Genomic DNA, 19850 nt, shown 5'->3' with positions numbered 1-19850 from the left:
TGCAGGGAGCCTGGGTTCGATCCCTGGTCAGGGAACTATATCCTTCATGCCACAACTAAAAGATCCTGAATACCACAACTAAGACCTGGTGCAGCTAAATAAATAAATTTTTTAAAAAAAGGATCAAAATGGATCATATGCCTAAATATAAAACCTAACACTACAAAACTTCTAGAAGGAAACACAGGAGAAAATCTTTGTCACCTTGGGTTAGGTAAAGATTTCTTAGCTATGACAGCAAAAGAACAAATTGATAACTTACACTTCATCAAAATTTAAAAACTTCCTTTTAAAAGACACTTTCAAGAGAATGAAAAGACAAGCCATAGACTTGAAGAAAATCTTTGCAAAGTACCTATCTAATAAAGGACTTCTGTCCATTTTTTTTATAAAGAACTCTCAAAACTCAGTAAGAAAACAAACAAGTCAATAAAATGATGGGCAAAAGATCTGAACAACAACAAAGAAAAAGATTTGAACAGACACCTCAACAAAGAAGATATATGGATGGCAAATAAGTTCAAGAAAGGATGCTTAGCATCATTAGGTATAAGGCAAATGCAAATTAAAATCATAATGAAATATTATTACACTCTTATGAGAACAGCTAAAATTAAAGATTGACTATATCATGTGTTAGCAAGGATGTGGAGGAACTGGCACTCTCAAAGACTACTGATGGAAATATAAATGGTACAATCTCTTTGGGAAAACAGACAGCATTTATTGAAAACCTAATCATGTATCTACCATTCTATCTTAGGAGGACCCAAGAGAAAAGGAAATATATGTCCATGTATAGATTTGTAAATGAATGCTCACTGCCACTTTATTTGTAAAACCCAAAACCAGAAAGCAAACCAAATGACCATAAACAGTTGAATGGAAAAACAAATAGTGGTATATACATGCAATGGAATACTACTCAGCAACTAAAAAGGAAACAACTATTGATATATGAATGAACTGCAAAATAATTCTGCTAAGTAAAAGAAGTCAGACATAAAACAAGTATATAATGTGTATGATTCCAATTACATAAAATGCTAGAAAAGGCAAAATTATCTACAATGACAGAAAGGAGATAGGGGGTTGCCTAGAGAGGGAAGTGTTGGGAGAAGCAGAAGGAGAATTTATAAAGAGGCACAAAAAATTCTGGGGGAAAAAAGTCACTACTTTGACTATGGTGATGGTTTCACAGGTGTATACATTTGTCAAACCTTACCAAATTACACACTTTAAATACATGCAGCTTATTTTTTGTCAGTTATCCTTCAATAAAGCTGTTAAAAGAAAAAAAAAGTGCACAGACCCCAGATCCCACCCCTACTCCACTTATAGCTGGTTTAAATTTGTCCTATCACTCCAGCAGAAGGCTGCTAGTTTATTCTCTGGAAGGGATAAAATAAAATCTCTGGACTAGGAGAACAATATGCACAATTAAGAATGGGAATACTGGGGAATTCCCTGGCAGTCCAGTGGTTAGGACTCCGAGCTTTCACCACTGAGGGCTCTGGTTGGGGAACTGAGATCCCACAAGCCATGCAGCACGGTCAAAAAAATACTGAAGAGAGAAACAAGAATATATAAATACTTATGTACTGAACTCTAACAGCCAAACTATCAACCAAATGTAAAGATTGAATAAAAACATTTTCAGACATGCAGTCTCGAAAAATTTATTCTGATTACCCTTCCATGAAAGCCACAGAGGAAGTGTGATACCAAAACAAACGTGTACATCAAGAGCATGGAAGCCATGGAAATCAGGAAACATGGGATTCAACCCAAGAAAGAAATGAAGGGGATCCCCAGGATGATAATTAAGAGAACAACTGCATGAGACAGCTGTGTATCAGGCATAGAGAGGAATTCGAGAATTCCAAAAACCAAATTCTAGACAGAAAAAATTATCAAATATTTATGTGACACTATACATTTTATTTATTCATTCACTATGTACTTTATCCCCACCTACCCTGAATCTAAATTATAAACTCTTTGAGGATTTTTTTGCCATTGTGTCCACTGTCGTGTTCCAAAGCACCTAAAGCAATGCCTGCTATCTATTTGGTATGTAATAAAAATTTCCTTAATAAATAAAAATGCTAATTTTACCCTAAGAATCATTATGTGTAAGTAATTGGCAATAATATTCTATCTCGAAGTCACCACTTAAGTCACAATGTCAGAAGATTTTAATCTTTTAAAGATTTACAGATTCCTATTGGCTATTATTCCCAGTAAAAATAATTGTTTTTTGCAAAAACAAAATTAGTATTATTTTATCTAGTTCCCATACATGATGGAGAAACCTTGAATCAGCTGATTCCTATTTCATAAAAATCCCTAGTATAGCACACAGATCCCCAGATCTTTTGATCTTATATAATCTGTCAAAAAACAAAAAACCAAAAAACTTTTAAAGTACATGAACAGAAAAAGGATAAAGACTTTATCTCATTTCATTTAATATTTCATCACCTGGTGCTCTACTTCCTGAAGTAAGGATTCCAACAGTTCTGTTTCTTGTGTCAGAGATGTCTTCTGACCTATTTAAAAAACAGCAGAAGACCAACACTCAGGCTTCTTACTGGTTCAAGAATGAAATTAAATTTCATTGAACATATTCAATAACAAGGAATCAATCTCAAGTAAGCAAAACTTCTTCATTACAGCTACCCTAAAAAATTTTTCCAGAGTTTTAATTATAGTAGCTTTGACAAGAGGATTTCAGAACCAACCCTAACTACAGTTACAGACAAAGGACAATGCAGGTCTATTAAATACTTCTAAGAAATATACAGTGACAGTATACTTTGTAATGAAATTAACATTACTGCTTCTTCTAAAGGAATATAAAGCTATAGAAAACTAACATTTTTAATCAATCAACTATTCTAAAATAATTCTTCCCCCCAAATTTAAATGCAGCCTAAAAAGAAGAAGGTAGTAAGTGGGCCATTTGTTTATATTAAATGTCAGCAAGAGGTATGTGCTTTGAACATAATAGGAACCTGTAAAAAAGAATGTCCAGAGAGGAAAACAGTCTCAAAGAAGTTGGAAACACAGAGGGATAAAGGAATTATTGTTACAGAAATTATTATTATAGAGAAGGAAGAAAGAAAATGTTTTACATGACACAAAAACAAAACAAAACAAAAAAAAAGATAGGCACGCTTGCCAAATCAGACCACCTACTTTGCAAATCACAAAGTCTGAAGAGCTGGAAGCATATCCCATGAAGTTAGCAGAAGTTATATCAATTTGATGTAATGTTAATTGATACAGAGGAACAATTAACAGGTAGAACTTCTATTTTTTAAAGCAATCTTTTCCTAGCCTATAATAACTCACCAACCACTGAACCTCAAGGAGGTTCAAAGCACCATGTACACAAGCAGCATAGAAAAACTCACCCATCAGTGTTATAAGCTTATTCTTCAGCTGTGTGTCTAACCGTGCAATCATCATCTCCACTGCATTTCTAATTTCCCGAACACGCTCATCTTTTGCATTTCTTACAGCTTCGACATTTCTTTCCTAGAAGATAAACAGGTAAAAAAATTTTAGGACTCCTCTGGTGGTGCAGTGATTATGAAACCGCCTGCCAATGCAGGGGACATGGGTTTGATCCCTAGTCCGGGAAGATCCCACATGCCACGGAGCAACTAAGCCCGTGCGCCACAACTACTGAACCTGTGCTCTGGAGCCCGCGAGCCACAACTACTCAGCCTGCGTGCCACAACTAGTGAAGCCTGCGCGCCTAGAGCCTGTGCTCCGCAACAAGAGAAGCCATTGCAATGAGAAGCCCGCACACCGTAATGAAGAGTAGCTGCTCGCCGCAACTCGAGACGGCCCATGCACAGCAATAAAGACCCAATGCAGCCAAAAATAAATTTATATAAAAAAAAATTTTAATTGAAGAATTTTTTAAATGGAAGTAAATAGACATTAATGCAATCACTGCAATTATTCTTAAAGTCAGTTGAATTCCTGAAACTCAGAAAAAAATTCTTAAACAATTAAAGCATAATAAAGTACACAATATTTTAACAGTTAAACAGAAAGATATGTAATTACAAAAAAACTGTTCTAGGTAACACATACAAAACACATACTCAAAGCCCCAATCATATAGGAAACCACTGTTCAAACCCAAAAAATTATACTAAAGCCAGTTCACATCACACAAAACTCTAAAACAAATGAAAAATTGGAAAAACCACATCTACTCCAATTTACAAAGTTTTAAATATTTTTCAGAACCAAACAAAGAAAGAAAAAAATAGGGTTTTTAAAGATTGCAGAGTACATAGTTTTTTTAATAGCATACTACCAAAAATAAAAAGCAATCTTTCCTATACTTACTATTATTATAAGCACAAACAGTGAAAATCTCAAACTAGAACCTCCCTAATGCCCAAATTAAAAGGCTGTCAAGAGAAAATAATAGAAAAAAAGGTAACTAAACGAAGGCCAAATAGAAGCCATCCAACTTGTTTATATTCCAAAATGAGTTTGTGTAGCATACATGTAACTCAAAAACATTATTTTCGGGGCTTCCCTGGTGGCGCAGTGGTTGAGAATCTGCCTGCCAATAATGCAGGGGACACGGGTTCGAGCCCTGGTCTGGGAAGATCCCACATGCCGCGGAGCAACTGGGCCCGTGAGCCACAATTACTGAGCCTGCGCTTCTGGAGCCTGTGCTCCACAACAAGAGAGGCCGCGATAGTGAGAGGCCCGCGCACCGCAATGAAGAGTGGCCCCCGCATGCCACAACTAGAGAAAGCCCTCGCACAGAAACGAAGACCCAAAACAGCCATAAATAAATAAAACACTTTAAAAAAAAATGGCTCCCATGTATCCATATTAAAAAAACTGCCCTTTAAAAAAAAAAAAAAAAACAACATTATTTTCTGTATAAAGAATGTTATAAATGATGATCTCGATCTTGATTCCTACATGAGTAAAATAAAGACAACATCTTGAGTTAGGAATGGTCTGCAAACCTCAGGAATAACTGTCATTCTGGTAACTTGAAACAAAATATATTCCAAAAGTATATTTAGTACTTAAATGTTTGATGCTTATTACATTTTCCCATAGAAATAATATTACAAATGGTAAATAGCTCACCAGAGCTCTTTGACCCGTACAGTATCTAAAGAGTAGTGTTAAATATTACTCTGAATTCTTCAGTTTTAATTCAGGACATCAGAAATAGTTCATTCCCTCGTAGCAGAAACTCTCCCAAAGAATGAATGACTTAATGACTGTAAAAGTCAATACTGATTCTGTTTAGGAGTCAATTACTGACTATGTAACAAACAGGCTTATTTAACTCATTCACTGATTCTCTATTTCTGCATAAGAGGAGGCAATTCTCTGGCTCCAACTTCAGAACAGACAAGGGGTTTGGATGCAAATTCCTCAGCTAGTTTGAAGTTGGTGAGAACAATTATATCTTATCAAAATTTCAAATCTTGAGTTCAACATCTGATTGATTTATATTATAAAAAATATATATTATAGACTATAAAAGGGATAATGATCTTTTAGTAGTAGTCTTACCACTTCTTGAACTAAGCTGATCAGTTCCATGAGACGCCGACGAAGTTTGGCTACCTCTTCATTCACTTTAGTAACATGCTGCTCATAAATTTCCGCCAAAGGTTTAAAGGTATGTCCACCATGCTATTTAAAGTAATGAGTAGTTTTTGAACATTTTCATATATCTCATCTGCATTTACATTCCTTCCTTAACATGGATACTAATGGATACTAATAAACTGGTAAATAATGTCAAATGAATTTTATCTTTTGGCTGCCTTTACTTTGTTAAAACAGCCCAGAGTTTGCTTAAAATCGCTTCACCCATATAGGAAATCCTTCAAGATTTTAGATAATGGACTTTAGCAAAATGTTTACTTATCTAGAAGTCTTCACTCATTAGAAAGAAGCAAAATCCTTAATAATGGCCCAAACCACCTGACAACCTTATTTGTCACTCTTCTTTTTGTCAGTACTAGCCTTCTTCCATGACCTCAAACCTCTTCCCACAGCCCTTTGCAAAAGAAACGCCTTATTCAAAAATAATTCTCTTTCATCCACCCTGTCCAAATTCTCCACCCACTTAACTCCTACTCAATCCTTTGGAGCTTAACTCAGGGTCGGGTCCCGTGGTTATTCACTCTCATCAGCACTGTATAATTATTCCTAATATTTATCACAACAGTAATTAAGTACAGATTTAGTTGTTTGATATCTGCCATGTTCATCTCTGAACCCCCAGTCTCTAGCACAAATGAATAAATTAGAAAGGTACTTGAGGAAGAAAGATTAAAAAAAAAAAAAAATCCTAAGAACTAGATGTCTGCATTCATATTGTTTCACAAATGTCTATAAAGTTTTTGTTCCATTTTAAAGAAACTAAAATTGGAAATCACAGCCAGGATATCAGATCAACTGATATGAGTAGACATTTTACAGGTTTTCAATTAAAATAAAGTATTTATGTAAGGGATGCACATCATACATCAAAATCCCCAACAAAAGAAAAAAAAAAAAAGGTCATGAAGAACGTAGGGGTAAGACGGGAATAAAGACACAAACCTACTAGAGAATGGACTTGAGGATATGGGGAGGGGGAAGGGTAAGCTGTGACAAAGTGAGAGAGTGGCATGGACATATGTACACTATCAAACGTAAAATAGATAGCTAGTGGGAAGCAGCCGCATAGCACAGGGAGATCAGCTCGGTGCTTTGTGACCACCTAGAGGGGTGGGATAGGGAGGGTGGGAGGGAGGGAGACGCAAGAGGGAAGAGATATAGGAACATATGTATATGTATAACTGATTCACTTTGTTATAAAGCAGAAACTAACACACCATTGTAAAGCAATTATACTCCAATAAAGATGGAAAAAAAAAAAAGAAGTTTCTCTGGAATAAGAGAAGGTACAATACCTTCTGCTATAAAGCAGATACATATAATTTTCATTCTATAAACAGAGTAAAATGATATTACTTTCTATCTAAATCAAACAAATATTTCAGTGCTTTCTACATTCTAATTAAAAATAATATGCTGAATTTGTTCCGCTTACCATTCCTCCCCAAAGTGCACACTGATGGCAGATACACTTCTTACAAGTCCAGCAAAATACACTAAGTTTTTCATGGTGATTTTCACATCTATACATTATGAAAAAAAAGTACAGTTATAAATTAAATAAATTTAAAAACTGGAACATAGTTACCGCAACAAATTCCTAAGTTTGGGCAAACAGGTCAGTCAATTTTAAATGACTATATCTCAGGAAATATAAAATGTACTCCATGGCTTCTGTGAATTAAGCTGAACAATTACATGTAGAGACAATTTTTTTTTAAGTATTGTTTTCATCCATCTATAAGGACTTTAAAATCACATGAAAAATGCAGACTAGTTTCTATTTAAAGTACAAAGATAACATCATTTCTGAGAAACTGTATAGATGTTAAATTCTATCCTATTACTACATTATGGGCAAATCAGATTATGTGTCCATGCCTACATGAGCATGTATGCATGCACACTTTTTCTACATGTGACCAAAGTCAACAATAACCAAGACACAGGTGATTAATTGCACAATACCAGATCCTCATTAGAAATGAACAATTCAATTTTAAAAAGTTTTCCCTTAAACTGAATAACCACAAGCAAAAGAATAAAGTTGGACATGGTTATTAATTGAATTGTGTGCCCCCAAATTCCTACGTTGAAGCCCTAATGTAATTGTATTTGGAGTTAGGGCCTTTAAGGAGGTAATGAAGGTTAAATGAAATCACAGGGGTGGAGGCCTACCCAATAGAACTGGTGTCCTTACAAGAAGAGAAAGAGACAGCAGGAGTGTGCACTCACATAGGAAAGGCCACGTGAGGATGGAGTGAGAAGTAGCTATATCCTTGTCAAGGAGAGAGGCCTCACCAGAAACCAATCCTGACAATACCCTGACCTTGGACTACCAGCCTCCGAAACCATAAGAAAATAAATTTTGTTGTTTAAGCCACCCAGCCTGTGGTATTGTTATGGCAGCCCTAGTAGTTAAATACCTTTAAGTTAAATACCTTTAACTTATACCATATTAAAAAAGTAACTTAAAATAGATCAAAGACCTAAACATAAGACCTAAAATGATAAAACTCTTAAAAGAAAACACAGGGGAAAAGCTTCATGATACTGGATTTGGCAATGATTTCTTGGACATGACACCAAAAGCACACACAACAAAAGTAAAAATAGATAAATTGGACTATATCAAAATTAACAACTTCTGTACATTAAAGGACACAACAAACAGAGAAAAAGGGCAATCTATGGAATGGGAGAAAATAGGAACAGAAAGTAAAATGGTGGGAAATAGGAAATTATTGTTTAATGAATTGAGAGCTTCAGATTTGCAAAATGAAAAAATTCTGGAGATTTGCTGTACAACAACGTGCATACACTTAACACTACTGACCTGTATACTTAAAAATGGTTAAGATAGTAAATATTATGTTTCTTTTGCCACAATTTAAAAAATTGTTTCTCTTGCCTATAAAGGGGACACACTGTTGCAATTTTAAAAAGCTTTTCACTGATAAATCACACTGAGCTTACAGAAAATACCTAAATAGGTCGACATTTTATATTTCTCATTTATAAGTAATCTGAATAACCAATAGGAAATTAATAAAGCATGAAGAAACAGCATATTAGATACTGTCTCATTTAGCATGATTTCCACACTACCAAATATAGAATATAGCTTTTACAATATAGGAAATTTATCAGAACCATTATTAATCAATGGCTTATATACAGGCACCTTTTTAGCAAACCCAAGGGGGGGCCAGTAGGCATCAAGAAGCAAAGAAGAGAGATTAGTAATTAGCAAATTGTGGCAGTTCTAATCTTTTATGAGAGGCTTTAATAAAAGAAGTGAGAGTTAGAAGGGTTTTTCCAAATAGAGACACCCACGCCATGCCAGAAGAAAATTGTCTTAGTGTTCACCTACGAAGCTTAAACTTTCAATAATGTCATTAAAATACTATGTGGCACAATCTATGAAACACCTGAACAAAGAAACTAAGGACATACTTGTCCTTTTCATTTTCTTCATGTTTGGTGAGACTGCAGAGTTGAAGAGTATCAAGCTGCTGTGTTACTTCTTCTGCCCAACGACAGTTTACTAGTTCTCGTAGCTGGAGTGGAGCACTGGAGAGAAAATATACATACATATACTCTCAGTCAGGAATTTGAGATCATTTTCTAAAACACATTTCAAAGGTAAATACTGAGGTGACAAATGTGTTAACTCAATGGGGGGAATCCTTTCACAATGTATATGTGTATCAAACTATCACATTTTATACTTTAAATACTTTACAATTCTGTCAATTATACCTCAACAAAGCTGGAAAAAAAAAAGGAAATTATAAATCAAGAAAAAATAAACACTCCTCAAAATAGGGCTCACAATCATATTCATACCATATTACTATCAAAATAGTAACAAAGACACAATGAAAAGTATGGTTTGTAACTTATTTTTACAATAATGTATCATTTACAAAAAAAACTGAATAAAAAAATTAGCAATTCAGATTACAGACTGAATTCTTAATTCCTTAGTCTAAAGCTATACTCTCCAAAATGACAGCCACTACTCATATGTGACTATTTAAATTAAAAATTCAAATTAGTTAAAAAAAAGAAAATTTCATTATAGTTATACTAGGCTTACTTCAAGTGCTCAACTGCCACAGCTGACAGCAAGGCTATAGAACATTTCCATCACACAGAAAGTTCTATTTGATACTGCTGATCTTCTTAAAAGTCAGTATGAAAAATGTGAACAGTACATGAAGAAAAATGGGCAAAAGATGTGAAGTAGTTTAAGAAAAAAAGAAATTATAAACGGCTAAAAATGTTTTAATAGATGTTCAGTTTCAATCATTTTTTAAAAAAGTAGATTAAAAACGAGATACCAGGGCTTCCCTGGTGGCGCAGTGGTTGGGAGTCTGCCTGCCAGTGCAGGGGACACGGGTTCGAGCCCTGGTCTGGGAGGATCCCACATGCCGCGGAGCAACTGGGCCCGTGAGCCACAATTACTGAGCCTGCGCGTCTGGAGCCTGTGCTCCGCAACAAGAGAGGCCGCGATAGTGAGAGGCCCGCGCACCGCGATGAAGAGTGGCCCCCGCTTGCCGCAACTGAGGAAAGACCTAGCACAGAAACGAAGACCCAACACAGACAAAAATAAACATAATAAATAAATAATAAATAAAAAATTTTTAAAAAAAACAAAAACAAACAACAAAAAAAAAACGAGATACCATTTTTCACTTAGCAGAATGACAAAAAAATAAAATGATTGGTAATACCCAGTGTTGGCAAGAATGTGAGGAAGAAGCATTTTCAATATCTATTATTAGGAACATAAAATGGTAAAAAACCTTTCCCTTCAATGCAATCTGGCATCATTTGAAATAACCGAAAATGGAAACAACCTAAATGTCTCTCAATATAAGCATAAAAAAAAAAAAAAATCAATGTATAATCTTACAGGGGATTATTATTCAAACACTGATTTTAAATGACATATATGTACATATGATCAATAAAGGCACCACCATATTTTACATGGAAAAAAAACAAAGTAATATTACATCATTTGTGCTTTTTAAGAAAACATTTATATGTATACATCAGTACATATATAGAAAAATGTCTAGAAGAACAGGTACCCAAACCTAACACTAACAATTTCTTCTGAAAGTGTTAAATCATGAAAAAATCAAGTCGGGTATCAGAATCAGAAGCCTTTTTATTACTATCTGGATTTTTTTTTTAACAGAAACTTTATTTTTTTTTTAGTTATAAAAGGTAAGTTAAGAAGTTACACAATGATTTTCCAAAAGAAGGTAAACAATGTAATGTATTCTACATAATTTGAAGTCAGGTAAATCAGTCTGCATTTCTTTATCTAGATAGATTGCGTATTTTCTTTTCAACTGTATTTGCAAAGAGTAGAAATGTGGCAAGTTGCAGAAAGAATGTTATGAGTATTAGGACACACGCCGACCCCATCACCTTACTACTTTCCAAATTCACAAATAATCACAGTAAAACACTTACCGGCAATGAGGACATTGAGCTCTCTGCTCTGTCAGCCAGCGCTAAGGAGGCAAAAAAAATTAGATTTTGATTGCAGATAACACCACTAATTTGTACATACTGAAACCTTACATACCAAATTTAATGAGTTTAACTCTCTAGTGCCTGCATTAATTATAGAGATACTTATAGAATAGCAAGCAATCTGTCTCATTATCATCGTGACAGGAATAAATTTTCAAAGGCACAGAACTCATTCCAAAATAATTATTAAGAAGCTATTCTCTCACAGGTAAGAAAGTGATCCTAGGACTCTGGATCTCACAGGGAAGGTGTAAATAATCTGCACAAAAATAATAATGATATTGTTACTACCACCCCCCCAAAATAAGCCACTATGATGATTTACTTCTAACCCACCATAAAATCTCTGAGGAATTTTAAGGTACTACTAAATTCCTTTTTGAAAAGCAATCTAATTGTAAGGTATATACATTATGGCTATATAAATTAGACAGAAAAACATAAATAAGCAATACAGCAAAACTTTGTCTTAAATGAGTTCTACAGTTCAGTCATTTAAACATCTACATAACCTGGTTTCCTCATAATTATAAAAAGTTTTACAAGAGAATAATATCTCTACTAAACCTCAAATTCTATTAATTTAACCATTTTCGTTATTATTGGATAGGGAGCAGTTTTACACCATATACAAAGGAGATGCTAATACCTTTCCAAAAACAATAGCTCCATGGTTAAATATTTTAATTGTCTGGTAAACAGGTTTTGAGGTAAATAAATATATAATCCAATAGCTATGTACTCTCAATATCTGTTATTTCTGTTTATCCCTTCCTATTTCTATGAAAGAACCTAAGCTTTTACCTAAAGTCAAATAATTAACTCAGAAATAAAATTCCCAAGGAATCCTTAAAGAACAATAGAAGATTAAATAGGGGGAAGTGTACTTCATAGCACAGAAAATAAAGCTGTAAGAAAAAAAATAGATGTAAAAGGATTCCATTCTTTTTTTTTTTTTTTTAAAGGATTTTCTTATTTATTTATTTATTTATTTATTCATTTTTTGGCTGCGCTGGGTCTTCGGTTCGTGCGAGGGCTTTCTCCAGTTGCGGCAAGCGGGGGCCACTCTTCATCGCGGTGCGGGGACCGCTCTTCATCGCGGTGCGCGGGCCTTTCTCTATCGCGGCCCCTCCCGTCGCGGGGCACAGGCTCCAGACGCGCAGGCTCAGCAATTGTGGCTCACGGGCCCAGCTGCTCCGTGGCATGTGGGATCTTCCCAGACCAGGGCTCGAACCCGTGTCCCCTGCATTAGCAGGCAGATTCTCAACCACTGCGCCACCAGGGAAGCCCCAAGGATTCCATTCTTAACAACCTTGAACATCATTTCTTTGGTCCCTGAGCAAAGCAAGATTTAGGTCAGGTTTCTTTCCCTCAAACAATGCTCTGCTAAAGTCATAACACTCCTCCAGGGCTGGTCTCAGCCTACACCTCTCTAGCCTCATCTTCTACCTCACCCTAGGGGATCCAGCAAGATTAAGTCTTTAAATATGTTTCCCCTCTCTGCCCAGGATATTCAACACCTCTCTTTAACTAGGTTATTCTGGCTCACCCTTTAGATTTCAGATTATATGTCACTTCCTCCAGAAAGCTCCCTGTCTATAGACTATTTAAATACCATTGTCATGCTTTACCACAGTAACCTATACTTCCCCTTTCATTGTACCTATAACACTTGGTATACTGACTTATTTGTTTGTCTCCCCTGCCCTACTAAACTAAAAGCTCTATAAAGGTTGGGACCATGGTAAGGAATGACCCAGTCTGTATTTTTTATTACGCCCCTCCCTTCCAGTCAAAACAGGCTTATTGCTATAATATATACCACTCTTGGCATCCTATTTGTGTATTTGCTTATACTGTCCCTCTATCCACGTTTTGTCCCATGGGAAAGCCCACTGATTATGTCCATAATACTTTCCTGCCTATCCTAGGCTAGTGATCTTTCCCTTCTCTTATTATTTGTGGCATTTTTACCTTGTATTCTATAATCTCATTTAATCACAAAACAAATATGGCAATTTTAATACTTTGAGGAAAAACAATGTTTCTACCAAACCAAAACCAAAGGTAAGAACCAGTGATACAATATTTGTACTCAAGTAATATTAAAGAAACACCTTTGTAGCAATTCCCCCACATTCAATTTAAGAATTAACTTCTCGGGCTTCCCCAGTGGCGTAGTGGTTAAGAATCCGCCTGCCAGTGCAGGCGACACAGGTTCTAGCCCTGGTCTGGGAAGATCCCACATGCCACGGGGCAACTAAGCCCATGCACCACAACTACTGAGCCTGTGCTCTAGAGCCCACGAGCCACAACTACTGAGCCCGCGTGCCTAGAGCCCGTGCTTCGCAACAAGAGAAGCCACTGCAATGAGAAGCCTGTGCACAGCAACAAAGAGTAGCCCCGGGGCTTCCCTGGTGGCGCAGTGGTTGAGAATCTGCCTGCCAATGCAGGGGACACGGGTTCGAGCCCTGGTCTGGGAAGATCCCACATGCCGCGGAGCAACTAAGCCCGTGAGCCACAATTACTGAGCCTGTGCGTCTGGAGCCTGTGCTCTGCAACAAGAGAGGCCGCCGATAGTGAGAGGCCCGCGCACCGCGATGAAGAGTGGCCCCCACTTGCCGCAATTAGAGAAAGCCCTCGCACAGAAACGAAGACCCAACACAGCCATAAATAAATAAATAAATAAATAAATAAATAAATAAAGTTAAAAAAAAAAAAAAAAAGACAGAAGAAAAAAAAAAAAAAAAGAGTAGCCCCGGCTCGCTGCAACTAGAGAAAGCCCACGCGCAGCAAAGAAGACCCAACACAGCCAAAGATAAATAAATTAAATAAATAAATTTTAAAAAACAAGAATTAATTTCTCTCCTTCATTAAATGGAAGAATCACAAGCTTGAGACATTATTCAAACCTGAGTCTTATTCCTAGCTCTGGCACTTACTATGCGACACCAGACATGTGACTGATCTCAAGTTTCCTCATATGCAACAAGAGAATCAGCATTCCTACTCTGCAAAGTTGTTCAAGGGAAATCCTCAACAAAAACCTAGCAAACCAAATTCAAAAAGAGTATACACCTTGACCAAGTGGGATTTGTTCCTGGGATACAAGGATAGTTCAACCTACAAAAATCATTCAATATAATACACCAATCACATTAAGAAAATGAAGGAAAAACCCACATGATCATCTCAATGGATAAAGAAAAGGCATCTGACAAAATCTAATATCCTTTCATGATAAAAGCACTCAAGAAACAGGAAAAGAAGGGAACTTCCTCAACTTGATAAAAGTCCATACATAAAAAACCCACAGCAAACATCATACTCAATGATGAAAGACTGAAACCTTGTCACAAAGTTAGAGGACTCATATTTCCTGATTTCAAAGTTTACTACAAAGTTACAGTAAATTAAAACAGTTTGGTACTGGCATAAGGACAATGAAATAGAATAGAGAGCCCAGAAATAAACAGATAGGGACAAATATTCTATGATTCCATTTATACGAGGTAGTCAAATTCATAGAGAAGAAGGAATAGTGGTTGCCAGGGGTTGGGGGAGGGTAATGGACCAAAGTAATAAAAGTACACATCCTTGTCTTTTTCCCGATCTTAAGGGAGAAGTATGTACTACTACATACCTATGAGAATGGCTAAAATTCAAGACTGAACATACCAATACCAAGTGTTGGCATTAACATGGAAGAATCGGAACTCTCATACACTGCTGTTGAGAATGTAAAATGATACAATTATTTTAGAAAACAGTTTGACAATTTGTTAAGCAGTTAAACATACACCTACGATATGATATAGCCATTCCACTCCTATTTACCCAAGAGAAATGAAAGCTTAAGTCCACTGAAAGACTTGTATACAAACATTCATAGCAGTTTTCTTTGTAAATGCCCAAAACTAGAAGCAACCTGTATGTCCATCAGCAGGTGAATGGATAAACAAATTACAGCATATGCATACAACGGAATGCAGCAATAAAAAGAAATACTTTTTTAAAAAATTTTATTTATTTTTTTATACAGCAGGTTCTTATTAGCTATCTATTTTATACATATTGGTATATACATGTCAATCCCAATCTCCCAATTCATCACATCACCACCCCCACCCTGCCACTTTCCCCCCTTAGTGTCCATACGTTTGTTCTCTACGTCTGTGTCTCTATTTCTGCCCTGTAAACCGGTTCATCTGTACTATTTTAAAAGGGAATACTATTGATACAACAACAAAGATGAATCTCAAAATAATTTTGCTGAGTGAAAAAAGCCAGACCGTTAAGAGTACATATTGTAAGATTCCATTTGTATAAAATTCTAGAAAATGCAAACTTATCTATAGTAATAGAAAGCAGATCACTGGTTGCTTGAGAACAAGACAAGAGGAGGTAGGGACTATCAAGAGGCACAAAGAAACTTTTGGAGATTGGAGATATGTTCATTATCTTGACTGTAGGGATGGTTTTTCAAGTGTATACATTTGTCAAAACTTATCAAACTGTGTACTTTAAATATGTGCAGTTTATTATATGTCAAATATACCTAATTTTAAAAGGCTGAAAAAATAAAAACAAAGTCAATAATTATTGGCAAATTGCTACCAATACTAAAAATCAACAGGGGGTAAGAAAAAACTGGATGAGAAAGATGTGGGCAAAATAACGGGAAAAAATACAAAACAGGAACAGATACTGAGAGAAAATCAGCTGAGTGTAGCTAGATAAATGAAGACCTGGCCTGAAAACACAGCCAATGTTCCTGCTTTTGGGTACGCCTGTGGAGGCATCAGGGAGTCGCGGGTAGAGTGCTGGCCTGGGGATAAGTTTAGTCTTGGTCTGTCACCAACTACTAGGTGACTTTGGACAAATCTATTCATGAGTCTGGGCCTTAGTTTGTTAAAATGACACAAGTATCTGGACTGTCAAGGATAGTTCAATTTCTGTGGACAAATGAACAGAGATGAGATGGAAGAGAAGGGAAAGCATTCAAATAAACAATATTACAATGTGGTTGTGTGGAGTGCTCAGCGTCTCAAGGACTTTGCTCCTGTAATTACCCCTCGTCTCTCTAGCATCAGTTATTCTCTACTGGTTCAGTCCCAGGGAGATATAAACCTTCTCCTAAAAGATGACTCTCAACATCCCCCTTCAACCCACTACCTTGTTTCTCCCCTTTACAACAAGATTCTGTGACAGTTTTTATACTTGCTGTCTCATTCTCCTCCCACTCTCTGACATCAAGTTTTTGCCCCCACTGTTCCACTGAAACTACTTATCAGGGTCACCAATAACCTACATATTCTCAAATCCAAGGGATTTCCCTGGTGGTGCAGTAGTTAAGACACCGCACTTCCTGATCGGGGAACTAAGATCCCGCGTGCTGCGTAGCACAGCCAAAAAAAAAAAAAGGAAAAAAAAAAAATCAGATCCAATGGTCAATTCCCAGGCTAGAACCATATGACACAGCTGAACGACTCCTTTTTTTTTTTTAGTTTTTTATTTTATTTACTTATTTATTTATGGCTGTGTTGGGTCTTCGTTGCTGTGTGTGGGCTTTCTCTAGCTGCAGCGAGCGGGGACTACTCTTCGTTGTGGTACACGAGCTTCTCATTGCGGTGGCTTCTCTTGTTGAGGACTCTAGGCACGCGGGCTTCAGTAGTTGTGGCTCGCGGGCTCTAGAGCGCAGGCTCAGTAGTTGTGGCACACAGGCTTAGCTGCTCCGTGGCATGTGGGATCTTCCCGGGCCAGGGATCGAACCCGTGTCCCTTTCATAGGCAGGCAGATTCTTAACCACTGCGCCACCAGGGAAGCCCTAAACTACTCCTTTTTGAAACATGTTTTTCAGTTGAATTCTGTGATGCCTCACTCCTGGCTCCTTCTTATTATCCTCTGCTGAATCCTTCTCCTAACATCTAAACATTGAGTGACCCAGAGTTCAGACTTAAAAATCTCTTCCCACAGGAGGTAATCTGATGGTCTCATCTAGTCCCCTGGCTTTAAATACTATCTATATGCTAATTATTCAATCTCTCTAACGTCCCCTTCCTCAAATCCAGGTTCATTCCCCTTCCTCAAATCCAGGTTCATATTTCCAACTGTCAACCTCTCCAATTAGATGTATAATAAACATCTCAAACTTTACATAGTAAAAAAGAAAACTATACATTAAAAGGGTGAATTTTATGTTATGTGAATTATATCTAAATTTTTTTAAGATTTTAAAAATTACAAGTATTGTAATAAAGTGAACTAGTCCAAAATTTTGAACTGGAGTATCACAGTCACAAATTTTTTTTTTTTTTTTTTTTTTAAAAAGAAAGAACTATATTTAATCATACCTCGGGCTTCCCTGGTGGGGCAGTGGTTAAGAATCTGCCTGCCAATGCAGGGGACACGGGTTTGAGCCCTGGTCCAGGAAGATCCCACATGCTGCAGAGCAACTAAGCCCGTGTGCCACAACTACTGAGCCCGCAAGCCACTAATGAAGCCCTCGTGCCTAGAGCCCGTGCTCCGCAACAAGAGAAGTCACCGCAATGAGAAACCAGCACGCCACAACAAAGAGTAGCCCCCGATCACAACTAAAGAAAGCCCACGCGCAGCAACGAAGACCCAATGCAGCCAATAATAAATTAATTAATAATAAAAAATCATATTGCTCTCACTAGCAAAAACAATGGTTTTCTGTAGTTACTAAGTAAAACGTAATTTAAAAGTAAAAAAAAAACAAAAAACTTTTACATCTATTACCTACCCAAATCTGTTCTTCTCTCAGTTTTTTCTATTTAAGAATGGGAAACCTTTCATTCACCCAGATGCTGTAAAAAACTTTCCTCACATCCCATCTGTATGAAAATCCATTGATTCTACCTTCAAAACATATCCAAAACTGCCCTATTTTTCACCACCTTCACTGTTACCATTCTGGTCTAAACCACCATCCATCTTTCACTAATAAAGCACATCCTAACTGCTCTCCTCACTGTCCCTCCATCTGCCTACAGTCCTCTTTCCACACAGTAGCCAGAGTGATAGCTTTCAAAACATTAATTACTTCAAATCACTCAAAAGCTTTCAATGGCTAGCAGCACACTTAAAATAAAATCCAAGGTCTTTACCAAGGCCTCTAGCTACATCTTCAAACTCATTTCCTTTCCCTCTCTCCCTCTGTCCACTTTGCTCTAACCACACTGCTTCTCTGGTATTTCTCAACACACTAAACATATTTCTTTCTCAGGGCGTTTGCCCCTTCTGATTTCTCTGCCTGGGACTTTCTTTCCCTACATATTCCCATCACTCTCATCCTGGTCTCTGCTCTAATGTCATCTACTCAGAGAGACCTTCCCAGACTATTCTATCTAAAATAGCTACCAACCTGCCAGTTACCTCTCAAAGTCCCTACTCTATAACCTCAACCAGTTTCATTTTTCTTTATGCTATGAAGAATATCTAACATATAGCTATTTACTTTTTTGCCTATATCCCAACTAGAAAACAAGTCAATTCCTTAAGAAGTCAGTGCTTGGGCTTCCCTGGTGGCGCAGTGGTTGGGAGTCCGCCTGCCAATGCAGGGGACACGGGTTCGTGTCCTGGTCCGGGAAGATCCCACATGCCGCAGAGCAGCTAGGCCCGTGAGCCACAACTACTGAGCCTGCGCGTCTGGAGCCTGTGCTCTGCAATGGGAGAGGCCGCGACAGTGAGAGCCCCGCGCACCGCGATGAAGAGTGGCCCCCGCTCGCCGCAACTGGAGAAAGCCCTCGCACAGAAACGAAGACCCAACACAGCCAAAATAAATAAATAAATAAATATATTTAAAGTCCCCCACTATGATTGTGTTACTGTCAATTTCCTCTTTAAAAAAAAAAAAAAAACTTGCTTAACTCCAAGTCCACAATTAATATTTGTTCAATGAACGAACAAATGAATGGTGAATTCAGGAACCAAAACAACTCTGAAAAAGAAAGGTTAGAACCAGATTATTCAGATGGTCTGAATATAAGGCTAATGTTCTTGGACTTTATCCTTCAGGCAATAAATCTCTGAGGCTTCTGGGAGGAAAAAAGAATGACATTACTGGAAAATATCAATACGGCAGCAGGATAAAAAATGGACGAGAGAAGAAAAGACTCAAGACAGAGAGATCAGTTAGATAGTAACTATAATTATCTAAGCATGAGGTAATAGATGTCTGTATTTCTCTATTAGGATGGTAATAATAAGAATGGAAAGGTAGGACAGATATAAATGACACTAGGAGATAACTGACAAGACTTAAAAATTATTGGTATCAGAGGTTTCAAGTTTGATTAGTAGAAAAGAACAAACAAAAAAAAAGAATTCAAAAAGAGTCAATTTGAGAAAATAATAGGAAGAATTTGATCTAGAACAAAGTTCAAGATGCTGGAAGGACAATCAGATAAGACATTTACAGGTCAATGCTGAAGGAATAGATTTAGGAGCCATGCACACAGATGATAGTTAAACCTGCAAAAGTAAATCAAATTTCTCAAAGTAGAAAAAAATTTCCCAGAAACTTCATAATAGAGAATGCCAGCGCAATATATAAGAAATAAATACTTGTAAGGAACAGGAGGAGGAAGAGGAAAAGT

General features: G+C 36.9%; 1 protein-coding gene across 4 annotated transcripts in view; it reads right to left on the bottom strand.

Moving 5' to 3' along the window:
- The window catches only part of TRIM37 (tripartite motif containing 37), a 121162-nt gene that overhangs the window by 96892 nt on the left and 4420 nt on the right, over positions 1–19850 (bottom strand). For 3 of the 4 annotated variants that reach the window (XM_057535974.1, XM_057535973.1, XM_057535975.1), the window contains exons 3-8: positions 11167–11207; positions 9130–9246; positions 7109–7196; positions 5575–5697; positions 3420–3543; positions 2485–2552 (exon numbers count right to left, since the gene is read on the bottom strand). In XM_057535974.1, the coding sequence (XP_057391957.1) occupies positions 2485–2552; positions 3420–3543; positions 5575–5697; positions 7109–7196; positions 9130–9246; positions 11167–11207 (561 nt within the window). The remainder of the gene's footprint in view (positions 1–2484; positions 2553–3419; positions 3544–5574; positions 5698–7108; positions 7197–9129; positions 9247–11166; positions 11208–19850) is intronic. The other variant, XM_057535976.1, reaches the window with a different exon arrangement.

Source organism: Balaenoptera acutorostrata, chromosome 20 (assembly GCF_949987535.1).
Source record: "Balaenoptera acutorostrata chromosome 20, mBalAcu1.1, whole genome shotgun sequence".
Classification (NCBI taxonomy): Eukaryota; Metazoa; Chordata; class Mammalia; order Artiodactyla; family Balaenopteridae; genus Balaenoptera; species Balaenoptera acutorostrata.
This window is presented reverse-complemented; position numbering and strand designations above follow the sequence as displayed.